This window comes from Schistocerca gregaria, chromosome 6 (genome assembly GCF_023897955.1).
Source record: "Schistocerca gregaria isolate iqSchGreg1 chromosome 6, iqSchGreg1.2, whole genome shotgun sequence".
NCBI classification, from domain to species: Eukaryota; Metazoa; Arthropoda; class Insecta; order Orthoptera; family Acrididae; genus Schistocerca; species Schistocerca gregaria.
This window is the reverse complement of record NC_064925.1, coordinates 253680519-253705121: the sequence shown is the minus strand read 5'-3', so window position 1 is coordinate 253705121 and position 24603 is coordinate 253680519. Positions and strand designations below refer to the sequence as shown.

Below are 24603 nucleotides of genomic sequence, written 5' to 3'. Positions count from 1 at the left end.
CCTCATGAATGCAATCTGACAGGGAGCAAAGGTTATGGCAGAGGTGTACAACTGTGAGTTAGCGATTCAAAGACCTCACTGCAAGTATCTGTCAGGTGGTGACAAGGAAATGACAGAATGCAGCCACTGTCAAAAAGATCGTCATGCTGTGACCACTATGGCGAAGCCACTAGATTGGGGGAAGAGGCTGTAAGGCCAACAGCCAAAAAGGAGTCATGGGCAGCATCAAAGTGAGTATGAGTACCACCACTGAGGAGAGAGCAATCAAGATCGGAAAGAAGCTGCTCAACCAGACAGTCTCTACCAGAGAGATACTTCCTCACAGTGAGCTGGTGCACAATTTAAAGCCCAACTACGAGAAAAGGAGGTGATGGAGAGAGAATTGTTGGATTAAGGAGTCATCGCAAGGTAGATACGTGCACTGCCTGGAGATTAACATTACAGATAAGGTTCGCTGGGCTCTTTTGCACTCTTACAGGTGCTGTTTCCAATTTTCACTCACTGGCGATATCTGTGCAAGACAATGAACACATACTCCCAGACTCTCTTGGGGCCAACACACTCCTGACAAAATGCACAGTAATCTCAAAGAGATGAAAAATGATGATTATTTATGTTTCTTGGACAGCAACACAGATTGCAGAACATGAGGAAATAGTTCTGGTACATGGCATTGCAGTCGACCGGACCATCACAGTAAGTGTGTCTTGGTCATGTGTGAAGGGGCCACACTACAGGGTCATTGTCTCTCACAGGTGGATGTGGAACATCAATGAATACTGGTTCTGAGTCTAACGATGTGGCAGGATCTAGCACCTCCAGACACTCCAGATTGGTTGGTTGGTTGGTTGAAATGAGATCATTGGTCCCTTGTTCCCAATAAAACAATGCCACAAGTGTGAGAATAAAACAGACGAGACATATAAGACAAAATGGGAAGAAAGGAAAGACCACAAGAATAAAGGAAAGGCAACAAACACTGAAAGGAACATAAGAAGACATGAAAACAACAGAGAGATGCAAGAAACAGTTAGAAGAGAGTAAAACAAGGAAGCAGATTAGAGAGCACGAAAATAAAGGAAAAGCCAGCCACCCTGCAACACATTAAAACCTCCACCCTAAAAGCACTAGGGTGGAGGACACACAGGGACGAAGGACATGTGCTAAAAACTCAGATCGAATGATAAAACCCACCCTCGTGGATGAAACATAAAACCAAATCAGCCAATGAGGCGTTGTCTGTTAAAATCAATGATAACGAGTCCGGCAACCGAAGATTAAGTCGCATGCAAAAAAGGGCAGATCACAGAAATATGGGCCACTGTCAACCGGGCACTGCACCGACACTGAGGTGGGTCTTCACAGCGCACGAGGTCGCTGTGGGTCACCCAGGCACGGCCAATGCGGCACCGGCAGAGAACCAAGGAGTCCCTGCGAGAGGCCCTCATCCAGGACTTCCACATATCCGTGGTCCCCTTAATGGCTCGCAGTTTCTTGTGCGTATTGAGATCTTGCCATTCCGTCTCCCAAAGCTGAAAAACCTTGTGGCGTAATAACGAACGCAGGTCAGTTGCGGGGATGCCCATCTCCAGAAGTGGTTTCTGTGTAGCCTGTTTGGCCAGCCTGTCAGCAAGTTCATTTCCTGCAATTCTGATGTGACCAGGGGTCCAGACGAGCTCCAATGAACAACTGAACCGTTCCAGGACATATACGGACTCCTGGATGGACGCTACCAAAGGATAATGAGGGTAGCACTGGTCTATAGTTTTCAGGTTGCTCAAGGAGTCAGTTACTCCCCAGGGCATGAATGGAGATACTGAATTGCACGAGAAATGCCCACCAGCTCAGCACTGAATACACTGCAGCCATCGGGTGAGGAATGCCGTGAACGTAGGCAAAGCCAATGTGATCATCAGCCATCGAGCTGTCGGTGTAAACCACTTCAGAGCCTCGGAACAAGTCAAGAATCAAGAGGAAGTGACAGCGACGAGCTGCAGGGTTAACGGAGTCCTTCAGGCCACGTGAAAGGTCCAGACGAAGCTGTGGCCAAGTTGTATACCGTGGAGGCATACGTGAATGGACCGCAAATAGACGTGGTAAAGGGAAGGACTCCAGTTCAGAGAGAAGGGACCGCACTCTAACCGCATTCGTTAGCCCCGACCTGGACCACTGATGCAGGAGATGGACTGCCGCAGGTGGGAAAAGCAGACAGTAATTCGGAAGCCAGGAGCACTGTGAATGTGTGCTGCGTAACTGGCAAACAGTTGTGTGCATCTATGAAATGGAAGGATCCCAGCCTCTACCAGTATGCTGGTCACCGGACTCATCCTAAAAGCCCCTGTCGCTAGTCGGACCCCGCAGTGGTGCACAGGGTTGAGTAAATGCAAATGCTGAGGGCACTACCGAACCATAAACTGCACTCCCATAGTCAATTCGGGATTAGACAAGGGCTCTGTAGAGTTGCAGCAGCGTACAGCGATCTGCACCCCAATTGGTGTTGCTCAGGCTACAGAGGGCATTGAGTGCTGCCAGCACTTCTACTTAAGCTGACAAAAATGAGGAAGCCAAGTCAATCGAGCATCTAAAACCAGTCCTAAGAATTGATATGTCTCCACAACAGTGAGTGGATCGCCATCAAGGTAAAGTTCTGGGTCTGGGTGAATGGTACGACGCCGACAGAAGTGCACGACACACGACTTTACAGCTGAAAACTGGAAGCCGCGGGCTAGAGTCCATGACTGCGCCTTGTGGATGGCTCCCTGTAGGTGACACACAACAACACCAGTAATGGAGCAGCAGTACGAAATGCAGAAGTCGTTTGCATACAGAGAAGGTGAGACGGAGGACCTGACAGCTGCTGCTAGACCGTTATTGGCTACTAGAAATAGAGAGACACTCAATACAGAGCCCTTCAGGATTGCATTCTTCTGGATATGGATGGAACTACAGAAGCTACCAACTTGGACACAGGAAGTACGAAGCAACAGGAAGTTTTGGAGAAAAAAAAATAATAAAAAAATGGGAATGGAAAATGCGGCAAGGATATGATGTCACCAGGTCGTGTCGTATGCTTTGCATAAGTCAAAAAAGACGGTAACTAGGTTTTGCCATCTGGTAAAGGCTGTTCAGATGGCAGACTCGAGGGACACAAGATTATCAGTGATAGAACGACCCTGGCGGAAGCCGCCTTGACATGGTGCCAGTAGGCCACATGACTCCAGGACTCAACCTAACCACCGACATATCATGCATAACAGCAGCTAACATAGAACATTGGTGAGGCTGATGGGCCGATAGCTATCCACATCGAGCAGGTTTTTACCAGGTTTGAGCACCGGAATGACGGTGCTCTCCCGCCATTGCGATGGAAAGATGCCATCGCATCAGATCCAGTTGAAGATGACGAGGAGATGGCGCTTGTAGTCATATGAGATGTTTAATCATCTGGCTGTGAATCCAGTCAGGCCCAGGAGCTGTGTCGGGGCAATGTGCAAGGGCACTGCGGACATCCCACTCTGTAAATGGGGTGTTATAGTATTCACTGTAATGTGTAGTGAATGAGAGGACATTCCCTTCCAGCCGCCGTTTGAGAATGCGACACAGAAGCTCAAGCAAAGTGCTCAGCTAAATGCTCGGCAATTGCGTTTGCTTCTGTAGATAACATGCCATTTATGGTAACACCGGGAACACCTGTTGGGGGTCTGGTACCCGAAAAGACGTTTGATCTTTGTCCAGACTTGAGGAAGTTGATGTATGCACCCAATGGTCGAGACTTACCTCTCTCAACTCTCCTGCTTCCGTCATTTGATAAGTTGGCGAACGCAGGCACGGAGTTGTTTAAAGGTTATGAGGTGCTCCAGAGAAGGTTGCCGCTTATCCACTGTAGAGCTCACCGATGCTCCTTAATTGCTTCAGCGACTTCCGACGACCACTAACGGACTGCCTTACGCTTTGGGCACCCTAAAGAGTGAGGGATCGTGTTTTCTGCTGCAGAAACAATTACTGTAGTCACCTGCTCAACCATCACATCGATGTTACCACGTGGGGGAGATTCAATGGTGACAGCAAAGGTGAAAGTTTCCAAGTCCACCTTGCTTAAAGCCCATCTGGGCAGACATCTGTGGGCCTGATGCTGGGCAGAGGTGTACAAATTCCCCTTACAGCCTTCTTACCCCTAGCTCCTCTGCAACCATTCATGGAGGTCAGCATGCCGCGATGTAAACACAAGAGTGCGTGGGTACTGAGGCATAGTAGGTAATGCGGCCGACTTGGGCTCCCGCATGCCCAGGCTACCTGGGTTCCCGCAGCCCTGCCAAGCTTCAGGGGACCCGCTCAGCTTGCTGCACCTGACAACAGGTTGCGCTGTCAAGCTACCGTGACTAGAGTAACCAGGTAGTCAGCTCGCAGTTCATTTATCGCAACAGTGGGGGCAGCACAATGAATAGGTCGAACTTAAGTGAGATTGGGGGGGGGGGGGGGAAGAGAAAAAGAGAGAGAGAGAGAGAGAGAGAGAGAGAGAGAGAGAGAGAGAGAGAGAGAGAGAGAGAGAGAGAATGACAACTGGCGAATACATGCTGGAAACAAAACAGAGCACAAGTGCCGCATGGGAAACGTTTTCATGTGTTTATGAGGTCGCTTCAAATAAATTGGTAGGCGTGTCTAAAAGCTTTTTACATAGTTTCGCATTGAAAGTACTTATTCAGGAACCTCGAGTATGTTACAACATGTGTGCAAATTTGACAAGCAGTTCACTCACTCTGTAAATATCTTTAAAGAGGACAAAGATGTAGTGGCCGAAAAGAGCGTCGAAAAGTGTGCTAAGGACCTGAGACCATTTAGCAGTATAGAGGGAGAAGGATTTCTTAATTTAGGGCAGACACTAATCGACATAGGTAAAAAATATAGCTCAGTTGATATTAAAAATATTATGCCTTCCCGAGTGACAGTAGCTAGGAAAGTTCAAACCTTAGCTGATAAAGTGCGCAGCAAAATGCTCCCAGATATAGTACATGTGATTTGTTCTGGTTTATGTGCCAGTACAATTGATCTATGGACAGACAATTACAAAGGGATGCATTACATGTCCGTGACAATGCATTACATAAATTCAGACTGGCGTTTGAATAAATTATGTACTGATGTGCTCTGTGTTTCCTAACTGCCCACAAACTGGCTCGAATATTCGAAACAAGTTGGAAGATCGCTTAGAAACTATAGGTGTTTCTAGTGAAGACATTGCCAGAATTACGTTTGTCACAGACCAGGGCAGCAACAATGTCAAAGCTCTCAAAATATATCAGCATCTTCCATGCATGGCTCATAGTATAAACACAGTCTTGAAACATTTTCTGAGCGAACAGTTTTTTAAAGAAAATGTTCCAAATATATTAGCCATTCTTAATACAGTGTGGGCTACGGTTTCCTACTTCGAGAGAAGAGGTCTCTGTGTGAGACTGAACTCATCTTCAAAGCATTAGGTTTCAACTCGTTGGAATAGTTATTTTGACATTCTTGTATCAGTCCATTCTTAGATTGATTCAGTGAAGGCTGTCTTACATAACGAAGGTGCCTCTGATAAGATGCTGGGTTATGATCACCATATAACTGGCCAGCTGATAGCATTTCTTAAGCCATTTAAGGAAGCCACAGATTATCTAGAGAGTGACAAAGAGCCAACCCTACATTTAGTTTTACCGTGGTTTTATGCCTTAAAAGCTCACTGTACTGTACGGGATAACGATGAAGAGGTTTGTAATTTTATTCCATCTGAATATTATAGAACCACCTGTGAAATATGTATGTTGATAAAATGTATTTTCAGGACATGAAACCTTTGAAACAAGCCGCCGGCGCCTTCTTAGAACAGAAAATGTGCGTTAGTATGTTGCATAAAATTGCAACATTTATGGTGCCTAACTACTGCACATTAAGAAAGTTAACCGAGGATGAAAAAATTGATGTTTACCAAGCAGCACGACAGATGTGTGCTGAAGGTAAGCTCCTGAGCTAATGCATATATTCTTCATCTACATGTACATGGGTACTCTGCAAGTCACACCCAAGTTCTTGGTTGAGGGTTCATCGAACCACTTTCAACTTATTTGTTTGCTCTTCTCGAATTTCGCGCGTGGGATAAAACACCTACATCTCTTCGTCTGAGTGCTGCTTTTTTGTATTTTATTCTGATGATCATTTCTTCCAATGTAGATGGGACTCAACAATAAATTTTTGAATTCGGAGGTACAAGTTGGTGATCGAAAGTTCATATATAGATCACGCCACGTAAAAAAACGCCGTTGTTGTAATGATTACCACACCAACTCCTGTATAATTTCCGCGACACACTTGCCACTGTTTCACGATAATACCAAACGAGCTGCCCTTGTTTAGACTCTTTCGACCTCCCATCAATTGTACCAGAAAAGGCTCTCCAACTGCGTAGCAATGATCCAAAAGAGTGTTTTGTCATTAAAAAGCCTACAACATTTTCTGTGTGTCCATTCCTATTTAAGTAGGTCGTAATTGTAATCAGAGGTATTAAGTAGAATCTACAGCCTTTAAATTTGACTGGTTGATCTTGTAATCGAAGTTTAACGCACTTTGTTTAGTACACACACGGATAACCTCACCCTTTTCATTATTTATTAGCCAACTGCTAATTTTCACACCAAAAATATATATCTTATTTAAATTGTCCTGCAGTTAGTTTTGATCTTCTGGTGACTTTACTGGATGATAAATGATAGCATCATCTAAAAACTATTATAATTTCAACTATGAGTAGTACCATCTTCACATTATTGTGCAAATATTAATTGGAACCTGTATAGTTTCAGTACAAGTGCCCAATCACAGCACCCAAGAAACAAATCCAGGATCGTACAAAATGGCGAAATTTTAGGACTGGGCAGAAGAGTCTCCTCTCCTACATGATGAAGTCAGCAGATCTTGCAAGAACACTGTGTGAACGAGGGAGATATTCTACAGTGGTGGAAAAATAACTCCCAACGACTTCCTCGACTTGCGTGTGTGGCAAGAAAAATATTAAATATATCAGCCACTAGTGAGAGGATTTTTAGTTGCGCTGGAAACCTAATTAGCGAAAAACGATCACGTCTTAATGCAGAGAGACTTAACAATCCTGTCATAATTCAAACACTAATCAGCAGACACATTAAGAATACAGTAGAACATTAAACAGGAAACTATGAGTTTGAGTACAAATTTATTAATTAAGAGTGCAGTTTTCTTTCTTGTGCTTTCTGGGCGCCAATTTCTGAGATCGAAATTTTGTAATGCATACAGTTCATTTTTATTTTAGACTAAACTTTTTGATTTCAATCCTCCCAAGTGACATTCATTATTGTTTGTAAACCATTTTCTGTTACTTGTGTTTGCAAAAGTAGCCAAATATTTTTATGAGTATCTGGTTTGGCCTAAATAATACTTGCAGGGGACTGAAGGGAAATTTGTAAATATTTTATATTGAAAAGTGTTCTGCAAAATAAAATATTCATTTGTGGATTAAGGCAATACACATTAGGAGTTTAAAATAATTTTTTTTGTTGAGTTTCGCACACTTTGCGAAATGTAATTTTATTCCTGTATTTCTATATTAAGGGGAATCCCACAAGCAGGGTCAAGATGCTGAAGACCTAGACACTACAAATGCTTTTAAAATGAAGAGCATCTTTTTCCACGAATTTATTGTAGTAGGAATATAATGGGAACTCTGAGCCACTCTCCGCAGCAACTACGTCTGTGTCATGAGGGTTCAGACTTATCGTATATGTCTGTGTTATGAGGGTCTACAGCCGTTGTTTAGGTTTGCATCATGCAAGTAAACACTCGTCGTCTAAGTCTGCATCATGAGGGTCCAAACTATGGTCCCTCATGACACAGACCTGGACTACAAGTGTGGACTCGCATGACGCAAATGTAGACACCATGAAAAGTGGCTCAGAGTCGCCATTGTATCCCCAGTACTATAGGTTTTAGATGAATGGGATATGAAACAAGTGCTTCGATTTTGTTAAAATGCATTTTGGCAACTTAGAATGATTTTGCCAACTTTGAATGAATTCACAGAACCAGTAAAATACATCCTGGAAAAGTAGTTAAATATTTGTATAATTGGTGTCATACTTGGCTGAAACATACTAAAGTTAAAGAATCTAGACTTTCAAAATATTAATTTGGTTCTCATTGCAGTACAGTGGTTATCAGGGGTGTAGATAATTTATTCTTCTGGGGAGGGGACAAATCTTCTTTTTGGGGGGGTGGAGGTACAAATATCCAGGCATTTCAGTGTTGAAAACTGCAACACAGACTGCACTCTGTTCCACTAAAACAAAAATCACTATGTTCATAGGCTTGGGGGGGGGGGGGGGGGGGGGCACATGGCCCCCCCCCCTTCCCTGTTATCTTTGCCCTTGGTGGTTATCTGTAGCTTTTAGTGTACAAAGGAGCTCCATTTTCAGTGATTGTTCTGCTTGCTACACAAACCTGTTCGAGATGTGATCTGATGGTCGTTCGAATTGAGAATATCCAGCATTGAGAGATTGTGAAGTCTCGAAGAAATCCTTTTATATTTGACAAATAGCTGAAAAACCCGGCGTTGCCTGGGAATTTATTTATTCCATACTCTCGTAGTCCTTCTTCCCTCCCCTATTCTCTCTCCATCCATTTATTCCTCCCCCACTATCTCTCTGTTCACCTCCCCCACCCCTCCCCATCCCTTGGGGCATCTCCCCCCCACCCACTATCCTTCTCCTCGTCCTCTCTGTTGGACTCCGCCACCTCAGTTCATCTCTTCATCTGTCTATGAAAACTCATATATATCTGTCAACTTTTGTGATGACCAATGAAGCAGTGTCAAAATTTATTGCTAGGTAGCATTTATTGTAATACTTTTTGATACACAGCATTGACAGTTTTGTTTTCTGGTGCATAAACAAATGATGTTGAAGGTGTCCCAACAGGGGAATATGCAACATACAACTGGCCATGTGAAAAACATGATTTTCAAGATTTATGCCACAAACATATAACAATTTCCCTTGCGATTTATCTATCAACGTGGCAAATGCAAGCTGCACTGGAAATTATAACCGTTTAAAGTCGAATGGCATGTCGGTCGGAATCATAGTGATACGTGGAATCAAACTGTCTTCACCTTTGTACTTTCCGTTTAAAATTGTGCCTTCGATTTCGTTGTTTAATTTCTTCACCGCAAGCCGGGTGCCATAACAAAGACGTGGCTGGTTTACCTTTCGCAACAAAATGATTGCCGATCCGACTTAACTGCAGATTGGGAGGCGGTAATCTGGGCAAATCCAGCTAATTTAAAAATTCCTTAGGATAGTTGACTACATCATCTTGGTTAGTAATGGAATAAACTGACTTGTATGTCATCAATTCACCAGGTATCATATTTTGAATCTGAAAATTAATTTCCTTAACATCAAGGTTTTTTGCAGCCAATATAACATGTTCGCTCAACCAAAATGGTTTGCAACTGTTAAACGACATTTGCTGTGTGCGAATTGTCAAACACTATGACTGAATGTGTCAGCCATCTCTCAAATTTCAAAAAGATCAATGTGCGGAAGGATATGTATGTGTGTGCGAGTGTATTGTATACCTGTCCCCTTACCACCACCCCCCCCCCCCCCCCGCCCCCCAAGGTAAGTCTTACCGCTCCCTGGATCAGAATGACTCCTTACCCTCTCCCTTAAAACCCACATACTATCGTCTTTCCCTCTCCTTCCCTCTTCCCTGATGAAGCAACCATGGGTTGCAAAAGCTTTAAATGTGTGTGTGTTTGTGTGTTGTTTCTATCAACGTACCAACACTTTCGTTTGGTAAGTTACAGAATCTTTGTTTTTAGATATATGCACACGAAAATATTCAAAAACCTTCTCCATGGAAACAGGCGTGCATGAGCCAACTTTCATGGTAACCAGCAAACATGTCAAAACCTTTTGTAAGGTACTCCATTCCATGCACTGTCCGAAATATTATGCAGACAGTGATGTTCCTCTTGATGGCCAAGTGTGCAAAATTTCTTCAAGTTCAGAATAAAACTGTAGGTTGGTGTAGAAGTGTGTAAGTAAAGTACCCTCCAGCAGGCACCATTCAGAATTTTAAGCAGACAGCGCCCTTCATCCTGCTTTGAATATCAAGTGTGCCAAATTTCATCAAGATCAGAATAAAAACATACAATTTGTCGAATTCCGTTAGGTAAAGTAACCTCTGCCATGCACCCTATGAAAAATTTTATGTAGACTGACCTTTCTCTTGGTTTCAAGGTATAGTGTGCAAAATTTCATCACGATTGTATGCAATACAAACACATGGACACAATGTACACCACTGATGCTGGGGCAGTGACAGGAAGGTGGGGAAGTCGTCACTACCACACATGTGCTCTCCAGTGGATAGATGAGAGAAGACCTGGGCTGCAAATTTATAAATCAATGGCCGTATAACTACCATGAGCCACACTGAAATGTGTGGTGGCCCCAGTATTTAAGAGGCAGAGGTTGAACAGAGACAGTGCAGTATCGACATCACTGCCTCAGCCAGTAACCACAGTGCTACCCCACAAGGGGTAATGGGCATTAAAATCTCCCAAAAGTAGGAAAGGTTTAGGGAGTTGATCAAGCAGCGCAGCTAATACATTCAGGGGTATTGCACCTGTCTCCTCGTCACCTTAGCCAGCTTCATCCTGACCCACAATTACTTCACTTTTGAAGGCCAGACATACCAACAAAGGGAACAGCCATGGATACCAGGATGGCCCCCTCGTATGCCAAACTATTTATGGGTCGCTTAGAGGAAGCCTTCTTGGTTACCCAAGCCTGCCAACCCAAAGTTTGGTACAGATTTATTGATGACATCTTCATGATCTGGACTCACAGTGAAGAAGAACTCCAGAATTTCCTCTCCAACCTCAACTCCTTTGGTTCTATCAGATTCACCTGGTCCTACTCCAAATCCCATGCCACTTTCTTTGACGTTGACCTCCATCTGTCCAATGGCCAGCTTCACACGTTCGTCCACATCAAACCCACCAACAAGCAACAGTACCTCCATTATGACAGCTGCCACCCATTCCATATCAAACGGTCCCTTCCCTACAGCCTAGGCCTTCGTGGCAAACGAATATGCTCCAGTCCTGAATCACTGAACCATTACACCAACAACCTGAAAACAGCTTTCGCATCCCGCAACAACCCTCCCAACCTGGTACAGAAGCAAATAACCAGAGCCACTTCCTCATCCCCTCAAACCCAGAACCTCTCACAGAAGAACCCCAAAAGTGCCCCACTTGTGACAGGATACTTCCCGGGACTTGATCAGACTCTGAATGTGGCTCTCCAGCAGTGATACAACTTCCTCAAATCCTGCCCCGAAATGAGATCCATCCTTCATGAAATCCTCCACACTCCACCAAGAGTGTCTTTCCTCCGTCCACCTAACCTTCGTAACCTCTTAGTTCATCCCTATGAAATCCCCAAACCACCTTCCCTACCCTCTGGCTCCTACCCTTGTAACTGTCCCCGGTGTAAGACCTGTCCCATGCACCCTCCCACCACCACCACCACCACCACCACCACCACCACCACCACCTACTCCAGTCCTGTAACCCGGAAGGTGTACACGATCAAAGGCAGAGCCACATGTGAAAGCACCCACGTGATTAACCAACTGACCTGCCTACACTGTGAAGCTTTCTATGTGGGAATGACCAGCAACAAACTGTCCATTCGCATGAATGGACACAGGCAGACAGTGTTTGTTGGTAATGAGGATCACCCTGTGGCTAAACATGCCTCGGTGCACAGCCAGCACATCTTGGCACAGTGTTACACCGTCCATGTTATCTGGATACTTCCCACTAACACCAACCTGTCAGAACTCCAGAGATGGGAACTTGCCTTTCAGTATATCCTCTCTTCTCGTTATCCGCCAGGCCTCAACCTCCGCTAATTTCAAGTCGCTGCCACTCATACCTCACCTGTCATTCAACATCATCTTTACCTCTGCACTTCCGCCTCGACTGACATCTCTGCCCAAACTCTTTGCCTTTAAATATGTCTGCTTGTGTCTTGTGTCTGTCGAGTATATACCTATCCTTTTTTCCCCCTAAGGTAAGTCTTTCCACTCCCGGGATTGGAATGACTCCTTACCCTCTCCCTTAAAACCCACATCCTTCCATCTTTCCTTCTCCTTCCCTCTTTCCTGACCAAGCAACCACCGATTGCGAAAGCTCGAAATTTTGTTTGTGTGTGTGTGTGTGTGTGTGTGTGTGTGTGTGTGTGTGTGTGTGTGTGTGTGTGTGTGTGTGTGTGTGTGCCTATCTACCGGCGCTTTCCCGCTTGATAAGTCTTGGAATCTTTGTTTTTAATATATTTTTCCCATGTGGAATGTTTCTTTCTATTTTATTTACATCTAGAGGAAGATATACATTGCAGACATTTATTTCCTACATTGTCCTTATTCTGACAGAGAGAGCTTCAAGAGGGGTTTGAAGGGACACAGGTTTACTACAGACGGAGTTTAGGACATAAACAGAAACTCCACCTGACACTATTATAGTCACTATGGTTCCGGTAATATCCCTTATAGCCGCAGAGGGCAGGGGTCTGCATTGCCAGGAACCAGGTTTCCCGGAGGGCAATGCAGATAACAGGTGTAAAGCTTAACAGTTGCCATAGCTCAGCCAGGCGGTGGAAAAAAACAGCCACAATTACACTAGAGGATGATGTCACCGTGAGACTGGGAAAACATGAAAATTCAATGAGACAGTTTACACCTCCAAGTCACCTGCTGCCACTAACTTATTGCCTGAGCAGTCTATATCCACTGTGTGAGTGTCTGGCGAGATCTAGGTCCTCAGCGGATGGAAGAATCTCCACCCCATCCTCAGACGCGGAGCTTGTAGGTAGTGGTGGTGTGGGATTCACAGCAATTTCCTTGCTCTTAGGAGTCTTCTTTTTGGACTTATCTCACTGCTCCTTGGGTTTCTCTGGTTGGGAGGACTTCACTGGCTCAGTCTCCGGGACAGAGGATGAGTGTGAAGCCCTACGACCAGCTGCTTTTGAGCTCTTCAGCCACTGGCGGGTTTCGTCTTCCCCACTAGCAGAAACTTGGGAAGGGAGTGACCCAAAAGACCCCTTCCTAGCAAGAGAAGCCAAAGAAGACTTAAGCTTCTCCGGCTTAGAAGTGGGGATGGGCGTCCCCATGGTTGACAGGGGGGGGGGGGGGGGGGGTTCTTCTGAAGTAGGTGGTGTGGGAGCAAGAGGGAGGGAAATGCCCCTCCACCATCAGGGGGGCAGGTGTAGTCTTCCAGCTCTGAGAGGTGATGGGGGTTGGTGGAGCTGATGGTATTAGAACTGCTGAAGCGGCAGAGAAAGACGATGTCATACATACATGATGCAGACATTCAAATTTTCTCTTAGCCTCAGTGTAGGTCTGTGGGTCCAGGGTCTTGTACTCCACGATTTTCCTTTCTTTCTGAATGATGATGAGTTGGGTTGAGGGGGCGCTCAAACATCACAGTCATCAGGGCCCTGACAAAAAATCAACATGAAATCTCTTGGATGGGGAAGAAGGCTGTTCCCACATGCAGAGCAGTTTATAACGTACTAAAGTCTGCTGCCCTTCCCCACCAGTTTAGGGATGAGGCCTGATAGTTCATAAAATTTCCCCACTCTGTTAACACTGGTATCAGTATCTGCAAGGACAGTGGGCAGATTTCCAGCGACCAAGGGCTGCCCTATTATCGGTATACAGGGCACACTTAGCCACAATATGCTGAACTGAAAGCAGCATCCCCGGAGGAGGAAGCTATGTGTGAAAGGGCTTTGCCCAGTACGCAGTCTGGTAAGCGAAACCTCCTTCCAGCGGCGAGGGTGACATGAAGTCCGCCAAGCTTTTGTGGTCGGTTTGAGTGACCGCAGTTTGTTGTTAGACACCTGCAACCATTCAGTCTCCCACTGACTCATGATGCATCTGTCAGAAAATTAGATAAGGGCATGCAACAGGATGGGACATTGATGGACAACACTATCCCAACATGCTTCCTTGCAGCTTTATCAGCCATGTTGTTACCCTGTATCCCAACGTGACCAGGTACCCAGAAAAAGATCACCTCCTTGCCACGACATTGGAGCCACTGTAAGCAGTCATGGATGAGCTGAATCAGCAGGTCTACCGGATACATTTGGTGAAGCGCTTGCAGTGCACTAAGAAAGTCAGAACAGACAAGAAAACTCGTACGGTGATGCCTGTGAACCCTCTCCAGTGCCATTAGAATGCCATATAACTCTGCATCATAATTTGTAAATTGTTCTAGAAGATGCACTTTAAAAACCCTATCAGGGAAAACCACAAACCAACCAAGAGCATTCCCCTGCTGGGAGCCATCTGTATAAATAACGATAAAACATACATATATACATACTTAAAATAGACTAAAACAAAGTTGTAAAAACCATATCTGCAGTACAATTTTTCAGGTACTGCGTCAAGCTTAAAATCACTTTGGGCCTCCGAAGACACCAAGGTGACAGTGTGTTCCATCCCTGGGTGTGTATTTTCATGCCCAAGAGATCCAGATCCTTGAGGCCACAGCAAGTATACCACATGGCTGGGTCGCATGGGGCCGGTTCCTGAATAGTCATTCGAAGGCGGGTTGGATGACTGAACTAAATACGAACGACTGGAGTAACAGTGATTTTCAGCACCTGTCGAGCCAAAAGGATGTGTCGCTGAATACAGAGTGGTGGTTCACCAGCCTCTGCACACATACTCCGAACTGAGCTGGTCTGAAAGGCTCCAGTCAATATCCGAATGCCCGCATGGCGGACAGCATCTAACATCCGGAGGTAGGAAGGACGGGCCGATACATAAACCACGCAGCCATAGTCTAAGCGTGATTGAACAAATGCCATATAAAACTGTAGGAGGCAGGACCCGTCAGCTCCCCATGTTTTTCCGCCAAGGCATTTCAAAATGTACAACAACCACAAGCCCTTTGTTTGTAGGTCTTTCAGGTGTGCGAGATTGTTAATTTCGAGTCAAATAATAAACCCAAAAAGCACACTGTGTCTTGAAAAAGTAGAATACAGCCCCCCATTGTAAGCTCTGGTTGGTTAAAACTCTGACGAGCATGATTAAAATTGATGCACACAGTCTTCTCAGGCGAGAACCGAAAACCAGTTGTCTGGGCCCAGGTTTCCAGCCTCCTAATGATCAGTTTAGCTGCCTCGTCGTCGTAAGATCAGAGGAAGAGAAGAAGATTGAAAAGTCATCCACAAACAAAGAGCATTTGACAGGGCTCCTGACTGCAGAGGAAATGCCACTGATAGTGATGGCAAACAATGTAACACAGGACACTGCCCTCGGGCACACCATTCTCCGCAACATAGCAATCAGATACGGCATCACCAATGTGGTATCGAAAACGCCTGTGCTCGAGAAAGGGTTGGATCAGAAGCAGCAGGCATCCACGTAGTTCCCATTCATGAAGTTGGTGAAGGGTTTTGTACCTCCAAGTAGAATAATATGCTTTTTTGAGGTCAAGAAAACACACAAAGTAAATGGTTTTGGTGTAAGAAGGACTCCTGTATCGCCGTCTCCAGTGGAATTAAGTTGTCAACAGTGGAGCGGTAGCGCCTCAAACCACACTGGGAGCAGCTCAGGTAACCTCGGGATTCGAGCAGCCAGACGAATCGGCAGTTGACCATGCATTCAAGAGTCTTACCTATATAACTAGTAAGGGCGACACTCTGATAACTGTTAGGGGCGCTCTGGTCCTTACCTGTTTTCCAGAATGGAATTAAGATTGTCTGTTTCCAAGTCATGAGGTACTGTCCATCAAACCAAATCTGATTGAAACATGAGAGGAGCTGACCTTTTGCTATAGGACACAGATGACGAAGCATGGTATAATGGATCTCATCAGGTCCTGGAGCAGTGTCTTTGGCTGCAGATAAAGCTGATTCCAGTTCTTCCAGTTCCCACATGGAGAATGGAAGGTTGTAGACTACTCCATTATTTGACAAGGCTGTAAGGGGATGTGGACTACTCTTGCCTGAAATTCGTCTTACTGATTCCCAAACATGCGCAGCGGAAGTGGACCAATTAATGGAAGTCGTGAATTCCCTCCAGGAAGCCCCCTTCCATTCTTTGATCACTCGCCTCGCACGTGCTCTCGTAGACCTGAAGACATGAAGATTGTCTGTAGTTGGACACCGTTTGAAGTTTCGAAGAGCTGTCAATCTGGCCCTGATAGCCAATCTAAAGTCATCATTCCATGACGGTACAGGCCGTCGTCCGAGATGGTTACCAGACCTGGTGATGGCAAATATTTGCCTAGTTCTTCAACTGTCTGCTGCAGTAAGTCATTGTCAAAAATTAATCCTTATAGCATGCTTAGGTTTTTCTGGGGTGTTATTGTAACAAATACACCACTAAGTTGTTTGCAAAAGGGTAACACTTTTTGGGTAGGATTTGCTGTTTTAATTATCGTAAGACGGAATCACTTCACAATTCAATAAGTGAAGAGAGTTTGTCAAATGTATTTTCAACAATCTGCACAAAAAACATTGGCTTGGTAGAGAGAGGGACCCTCCATCTGTTCAAGTGCAAACTAAAAACTAAGGGGAGTAAGTCTCTATATAAATTGTTTGGTTTTCTTTTTCCATCCATGGCATGGCCAAGGAGAGAAAATTTTTGGGATCATAATGATATGCCTCATGGCCACTGACTGCTAATTTGGTGATCCATGATGATAAATATCTATCATAATGCCACTTACTGTGTTTTACAGACTATAAGATGCTCCTCAATTTTTGAGTAATTTTTTAAAATAACATTTGTACCACTTTTTTATTAGATCGCAAAGCCAGACCAAAAAAATTCTTGGTTTATAAAACTGAACTGACATTTTTTAAATCCTAAAACATCATCAGCTGAACTTTCTTTTTCTTCGTCTTATCATTGTCCTCTTCATATATAATAGTTTTCACTGCCATCAAGACTGTTACTTTTGCCGCACTTCTTGAAAGATTTAACATTGACTTCTTCCCTCTTTCTCTAGACCATGACTGTTTTATCCACTGACACAATTGTTTGATTGTAGGTCATTTTAAAGCTCCCTTTGCCATGACATAGTAGATGTTCTCGAGACAACAGGAAGCTCTGTATTCCCTTTCTCAATTTCTCTTTTGTAGAATTTTTCAGATGACTACTAAACTGATCTAGCACAAAAAGAGAACTCCTCTTCAATAACATACATTTCCTTCTCTCACACACACTGTTAATCCATAATTTCATACCAGCCTCATCCATCCAACCCTTCTCATGAACATGAACAACACCACCAACTGGCTTATTTTAGAAGGTTTTGGTAGTCTTTTGTGCTTGAGAATAGTCACTGGATTAAGTCAGCACAACATGAAAGAACAACAATGTAGCACCAAGTTAAGTTTCACTGTACACTAGCCTACACACGTGTATTTGAATTATTTTTGTAGTAATTCCAATGCTATTTTCATAGTGTCCTTGAATCGATTTCAGTGAGTCACCATCTAGGTTTGGCCATTTTCAATTCAGTCCTCTATCTGCACATTTAGTCTTCCTCATTTTTTAAAATTCTTCTCTACTAGTGTGCCAATCATAATCCCCACCCCTGTTGGTGGAGAGCCGAAACGCCACTCAGCTGCTCAGTTTTCTGTTGTTCTGCATATGCTATTATTTTCAATTTATAGCCCACATCATATGAATACCTTTTATTTTTTCCCATTACGAAACTAACTACTAACAAAAGATATTGTACCATTACCGGTAACGCGGATCACTTTCAGGTTCACTGGCAACATACACCGCAATGATGTATCATAAGCTAGACAGTATTCTCAGTTTGTGATGGCAGGATGAGAGGGAGATTGTTCTTGCAAGTTTGTGAATCCCCGCAACTCATGTTTGTCACATTGGTTCACTGCTGCTGCCAGTTGAATCTAGTGTTGCCAGACAGAGGTTTTTCACAGTATCGATTATATGGCCATTTTTTTAGACTGTTGAGAATTTTAAATGAAACACTGGGCATTTTTATATTAATATTGAGATAAGAAGCGCCTGAATTTTGGAGGCAATTTTTTGAAGGAAAAAAGTGTTTTTTATAGTCTGTAAAATACAGTACTCCAAATGAGGGCTCTTTCCACAGGCGCCACCCAGCCAGAGCAAAGGTCATCCAGTGTGATGACCAGTGACTCGAGTACCAGTGCCCCCAAATGGATAGGCAAGCTACTCATCGGCATGCACAGGAAAGCGACAGATCAGGCAACAAGAGTGCTATCACTGTGCAGTCAAAGGGCTACAATTGGGTAACCAGTGACCTACCACACGGACTAACTACCATGCTGCGTATTTGGCGACCTTCCTTGCGCAGCCTGCACATCCTGTAAAAGGAGTTTGACAAGGTTGGGGTCAAACCTCTAAGTGGGGGCACAAATATTAGTTAGCTGACATGTGCAGGTTGAAATAAAGGGAACAAAGTGAGAGAAGCCATGCCCAACATCCTGAGAGCAAGCTTGGGCATAAGCAGGGAACCTACACCACTAAACAGCTAAAACTGTGCACAATTTCAGTTGCAGGTTGCCTATATAACAGTTTCCATGTGCAACAAAAATTTGATTTCAGTAATTCATATAATTATTGACCAAATTTAAAAATTTAAGATTCTGTGCTAATCTATTGTTAAAGTTTTAAAACAATAAGATAAATATTAAAATTAGAAACCATGTATATGTGTCTTGAGGCTGTGTAACTCATGAAGTGCAAATTACCCAGACACAATTCACCCAATATTACAGAAAGAGAGCACTTAGAACCTTCCAATAAACTTTAAAAATAATCTGAAGCAGTTTTATAGATGGGAGTTTGATTCTTTTATGAAGTGGGGATGAGGGCGTTACTGATATGTCCTAGATAGTAAGCCAGAGGAAAGATATATAATGAGAAAATAAAATTGCACCACAGGAAAGGAAGTAGTGCAACAGCTTGGGACTGCCTGCTCACCATGCACATACTCAAGAGTTGTGAGGCCCCCGAGGATAACACAAGCAGATATGATGCAGAACTGATTGCAAAGATACTTTAAAAGAAAAATGTTCGAAATTAGTCCCTTCACTTAGTATTTTTAGACGTATAAAAAATCCTATGATAATAAACCTTTATGCAGTTTGTGGATTGTCAGATGGTCAGACATGTCCAACATTTTACTGCCATGTCCAGCCAAATGTATACAAGTCCAGCTTTTGTCAGGTTGTATAGTGATGAAGTAGAGAATGCACAAATAAGGCTCACATCAAGCTAATGACATACAAGTGAAGAATAAGTATATGAATGAATAAGGAGATACAGCATAAGGAGCCAACACTATGCTATTTTGATGCCTACACCACTCTATGCCATTCTTACGTCTTCTTCATACACCAAATGAAGACATTTTAACCTATTTTAACATAAGATTATCTTAGGAACAAGACTGAGCAGTTAGTTGCTAGATCACAACTGCCAAATTAAAGGCTCTTCATCTGTGATCCTTTAAGTGCACTTAAGGCTGATCTCGTACTATCATAATTAAAGCAATTCGGAACATCTACAATCCCTTACCAGGATTTAAAGTTACTAAGGGATTACATCAGGGATGCAGCCTACCACCAATACTTTGTAAAATATGTACAAAGAAAACACTGGAAAATTGGAAGAAAAAATGTAAGAACATGGGAATTCCAATATGTGCTAGTACTATATATCCACTACAATTTACCGATGGCCAGCTAATTTTGACCCAAAATGAAGACATTGAATATATCACCAAGGAATTAATACAGTATTAAAAAATAGGTCCTCAGCACAACACGGATAAAACAAAATGCACGATAACATGAGGAATAGATCAATAATTGACACTAGAAGAGATGTAATGACTACACATACTGAGTACAAATATCTGTGAATAAATATCACACAATTTGGTAAACACAATAAGAAAATTAATTCATGAATAAACGCTGGAAAGTTCCTTATTAGAACATTAACTGTACTGAGGCGAACAGATTAGAAACAGAAAAAACCATTGCAAGCATTATGACAAGGATCAGAAGTATGGACAGTTAAATCCCCATTAACGAAAAGATAGATAGCAACTTTAATATATGTTTGGAGATGGTCTTCACAGTTATCCATGTGGGAAAGAGTCCGAAATGAAGTCATCAGGAAGAAAATGAATTTCACAAATTCAATTATTGATTTAATGGAAGAAACCCAAGGATGAGAGACGAGATATGGATCATGGAAGGGGAACCACTGAGAAGATAAGGTAAAAAGGCAGACTGCATCCCAGCCCCCTCCATATGGATACAAGGAATACTAACATTAATTATAAGAACTGCTGAACAAAATTTAAGGACAGATATGCACAAAGAAGAAGTGAAATTATAATTATGTATAACTTTCGGTGACCACGAAAACTAAAACATTGCAGAATGGTTTTTGGTCAAAATTAGCTGGCCATCGGTAAATTGTACTGGATATATAGTACTAGCACATATTGGAATTCCCATGTTCTTACATTTTTTTCTTCCAATTTTCCAGTGTTTTCCTTGTACATATTTTACAAAGTATTGGTGGTAGGCTGCATCCCTGATGTAATCCCTTAGTAACTTTAAATCCTTGTAAGGGATTATAGATGTTCCGAATTGCTTTAATTATGATAGTACGAGATCAGCCTTAAGTGCACTTAAAGGATCACAGATGAAGAGCCTTTAATTTGGCAGTTGTGATCTAGCAACTAACTGCTCAGTCTTGTTCCTAAGATAATCTTATGTTAAAATAGGTTAAAATGTCTTCATTTGTTGTATGAAGAAGACGTAAGAATGGCATAGAGTGGTGTAGGCATCAAAATAGCATAGTGTTGGCTCCTCATGTTGTATCTCCTTATTCATATATATACATCTTCCTCCAATTACATTTTGAAGTAACTTTATATATATATATATATATATATATATATATATATATATATATATATATATATATAAGTTACTTCAAAATGTAATTGGAGGAAGATGTACAAACCAACTTTTTGTCTGAAACTTTCTGACGCCCTTCAGTCACTCAGTTTTTAATTATCGAGTTGTAATCTACGGGAGACCTATGGGAAATATTTGGATGACACTGGCACACTGACCCCATATGCTACCTGGTTACTGGCATTCAACTGAGACTTTGAATCATCAGTTTCATATATGTACGAACAAAGTAGCTAGTTGTACCTCAAGTAGTTTACAAGAATACAATCACCATTGAAGATCAATGCTATTTTCTCAAAGAAGATATAGAACTCTATTAGTCTAGCACATTGTGTCAGCCTCTTGAAAGTCACCTGTTGCTGACAATATTATAAGAAGACAGTTTAATTTCAAATGGCCAGTATTTCAACAACTAAATTTTGTTGCATATAAATCACAGCGGAGATCAAGTTAAAAAGACATACCTCTTCTCCTTCTCTTGAGAAAACAGATAGGAAAACTTACTCCTAATTCATGGCAAGTAGGCTAGCTATTTTTGATGAAGCTGTCATGGACATCCTATTTTATAATGCATGTATTGTTTGTGTGTGTGTGTGTGTGTGTGTGTGTGTGTGTGTGTGTGTGTGTGTGTGTGTGTGTGTGTGTATGTGTGTGTGTTTTGGTAACCACAAAAGCACGTGCAATTGTGTCACTTTTCTGAAAAATTTGACACCTGCAATATAAGATACCACTGTAGGTACGCAACGATAGAGCAGCAAAGTTGGGGTAAGAAAGTTTCAGCTGCCTTGAATCGCATCTTCTTGTTTAAATAAAGTGCATACGTATTCTTTTTCGCTACAGATCGTTTACTTATGGTGCGTTCTGCGTGTGACTCTGCTAATTCGTCAAAATGATGATTTTCGAGAACACATCTGCTATTGCCTTTAATTACGTCCGATCTTGAGCAGTTGCGAGATAGACAATCACACAACTCTTACAGCTGCAGGGTCAACAATCACACAACCGCATCTAAAAATGTAAACCCAAAGGAGATGATCCGGTAAATATAATATATAGACAAGTACGATCCGCACTGCCTCACTTCTTACTGTAAGCAATATTTACTTCACACCAAAAATAGACTGCTATTTGCGTAACCAAACCTGCATGCGATATGCACCACACATTTAAATGCCATATTTTTTGCATCCACAGATTTACCATACCTCGAACGAAATCCCGTAACTGCTCCGGTGTAATGTTTCTATATCCCATTTCGTTCAGGTGAGCCAAGACTTCCTTCGGGTCTAAGTGTACTTCCATACTTTACTTAGAATGTTGATTTGATTGCCAAATGGATTATATCAATTACGCTAAACAGTGTATACTTCTACCAGACTTCCTACATGTTACACTTGAAATTTAAATTTGACTTGTTTGTGCACGAGAAACGGATGCGATTGACATCCAGTAATACCAACACATGAAACAAGAAAAATCATACTCCGAAAAGGCTCTGAGCACTATGGTACTAAACATCTGAGGTCATCAGTCCCCTAGAAATTAGAACTATTTAAACCTAACTAACCTAAGGACATCACACACATCCATGCCCGCGGCAGGATTCCAACCTGCGACCGAAGCGGTCGCGCGGTTCCAGACTGAAGCGCCTAGAACCGCTCAACCACATCGGCCGACTACGCCGAAATCTAAAAATTTATCTGAATCAATGGGGTACACGGTGCTCTGGACATATGACATTAAAAATAGTTATTAGCAGTCGTGCAGATAAGTATGTTTTTCCTTTAACGTGATTTCAAACCATGCTATGGTAGAAACTAGGGCTGGGCAAATGACACTCGCGTTCAAACGTGCTCGATATTTCCCGATACGGCGCAGCGCTCGGTAAAGTATTGAGCTAGTTCGAACAATCACGTGACGTATGACTCCCATGGCGCGAATGCAAGGTCTAAGTAAGAAACTGGAACTAGCTAAATAAGCTATGGCTCTAGATAAATTTCACAATTTTATGAAGCAGTGGACGAAATACCATTACAGCCTTCCACTGTAAGAACTCCTATTGCGTTTGAACAAATTAACAATACCTGTTCTCATACAGTATGTAAGAATATAGAAACGTTCGTGTCGATTTTTAAGTACAGGTAACAAACAAAGATGAAAATGTTGTCCTCCAAAAAAACATTGCTTGACTGAACCTAGTATTATATTTTATTTGATTATGAGAGGCGGTAACCGTTTACCTATCCTGCATATGAGCAACTCAGTCCCTGTTGATATATTTGAACAACAGATAATAACTTTATCATATTTTAAACAGTTTGAAAGCAAGACGACAAAATTCAAATGAAACAATCAAGACAACTAATCGAGAATCAAATGCCGAATAAACGAACTGTATCCTAATGAACTAATTAATATTTATCGGGAGAATAAATTACATCGGAATACACTCGTCTTGGAGATAGTGCCATCAAACATCACCCGATCGCGGGACGATAGAAAGTTCGAGAATTACACAGAATCATGGTTGCAATCTTATATTGCTTTGTTAGTTTCTGTTGCTTCACGTGAACTGCAACTTTGATATTTCAGTCCATGTTTCATAGTTGTTTTTATTATTAATATCCTCAGTGCTTTAAAAGCGCTACTCTAAACTCCGCAAGCTTCTTCATCTCCAAGTAACTACTGCAACCTACATCTGTCTGAATCTGCTTAGTGGATTCGTCTCTTGGTCTCTCTCTATGATTTTTACCCTCCACGCTACCCTCCAATGCTACACTGGTGATAGCTTGATGCCTCATAACATGTCCTACCAACTGATCCCTTCTTCTAGTCAAGTTGTGCCACAAATTCCTCTTCTCCCCAATTCTATTCAGTACCTCCTCATTACTTACGTGATCTACCCGTCTAATCTTCGGCATCCTTCTGTAGCACCACATTTTGAAAGCTTCTATTCTCTTCTTGGCTAAACTATTTATCATCCATGTTTCACTTCCATACATGGCTACATTCCATACAAATACTTTCAGAAGACTTCCTGACACAAATCTATACTCGATGTTAATAAATTTCTCTTCTTCAGAAAAGATTTCTTTGCCATTTCCGGTCTACATTTTATATCCTCTCTACTTCGACCATCCTCAGTTATTTGGCACCCCAAATAGCGAAACTCATCTACTACTTTCTGTGTCATTCCCTGATATAATTCCCTCAGCATTGCCTGATTTAATTCAACTACATTCCATCATTCTAATTTTGCTTTTATTGTTGTTCATGTTATATCCTCCTCTCAAGACACTGTCCATTCCGTTCAACTGCTCTTCCAGGTCCTCTGCTGTCCCTGACAGAATTACAATGTCATTGGCAAAACTCAAAATTTTCATTTCTTCTCGATGGATTGTAATATCTACACCAAATTTTCTTTTGTTTCCTTTACTGCTTGCTCAAAACAGATTGAATAACATCAGGGATAGCATACAACCCTGTCTCACTCCCT

The 24603-nt window shown here is 42.6% G+C and overlaps 1 protein-coding gene across 2 annotated transcripts in view; it reads right to left on the bottom strand.

Moving 5' to 3' along the window:
* The window catches only part of LOC126278543 (uncharacterized), a 70281-nt gene extending 47301 nt beyond the window's left edge, over positions 1–22980 (bottom strand). The window contains exon 1 of one of the 2 annotated variants that reach the window (XM_049978722.1): positions 22313–22980. In XM_049978722.1, the coding sequence (XP_049834679.1) occupies positions 22313–22409 (97 nt within the window). In that variant the 5' untranslated portion in view covers positions 22410–22980. The remainder of the gene's footprint in view (positions 1–22312) is intronic. The other variant, XM_049978721.1, reaches the window with a different exon arrangement.
* Positions 22981–24603: the final 1623 nt, after the last annotated feature.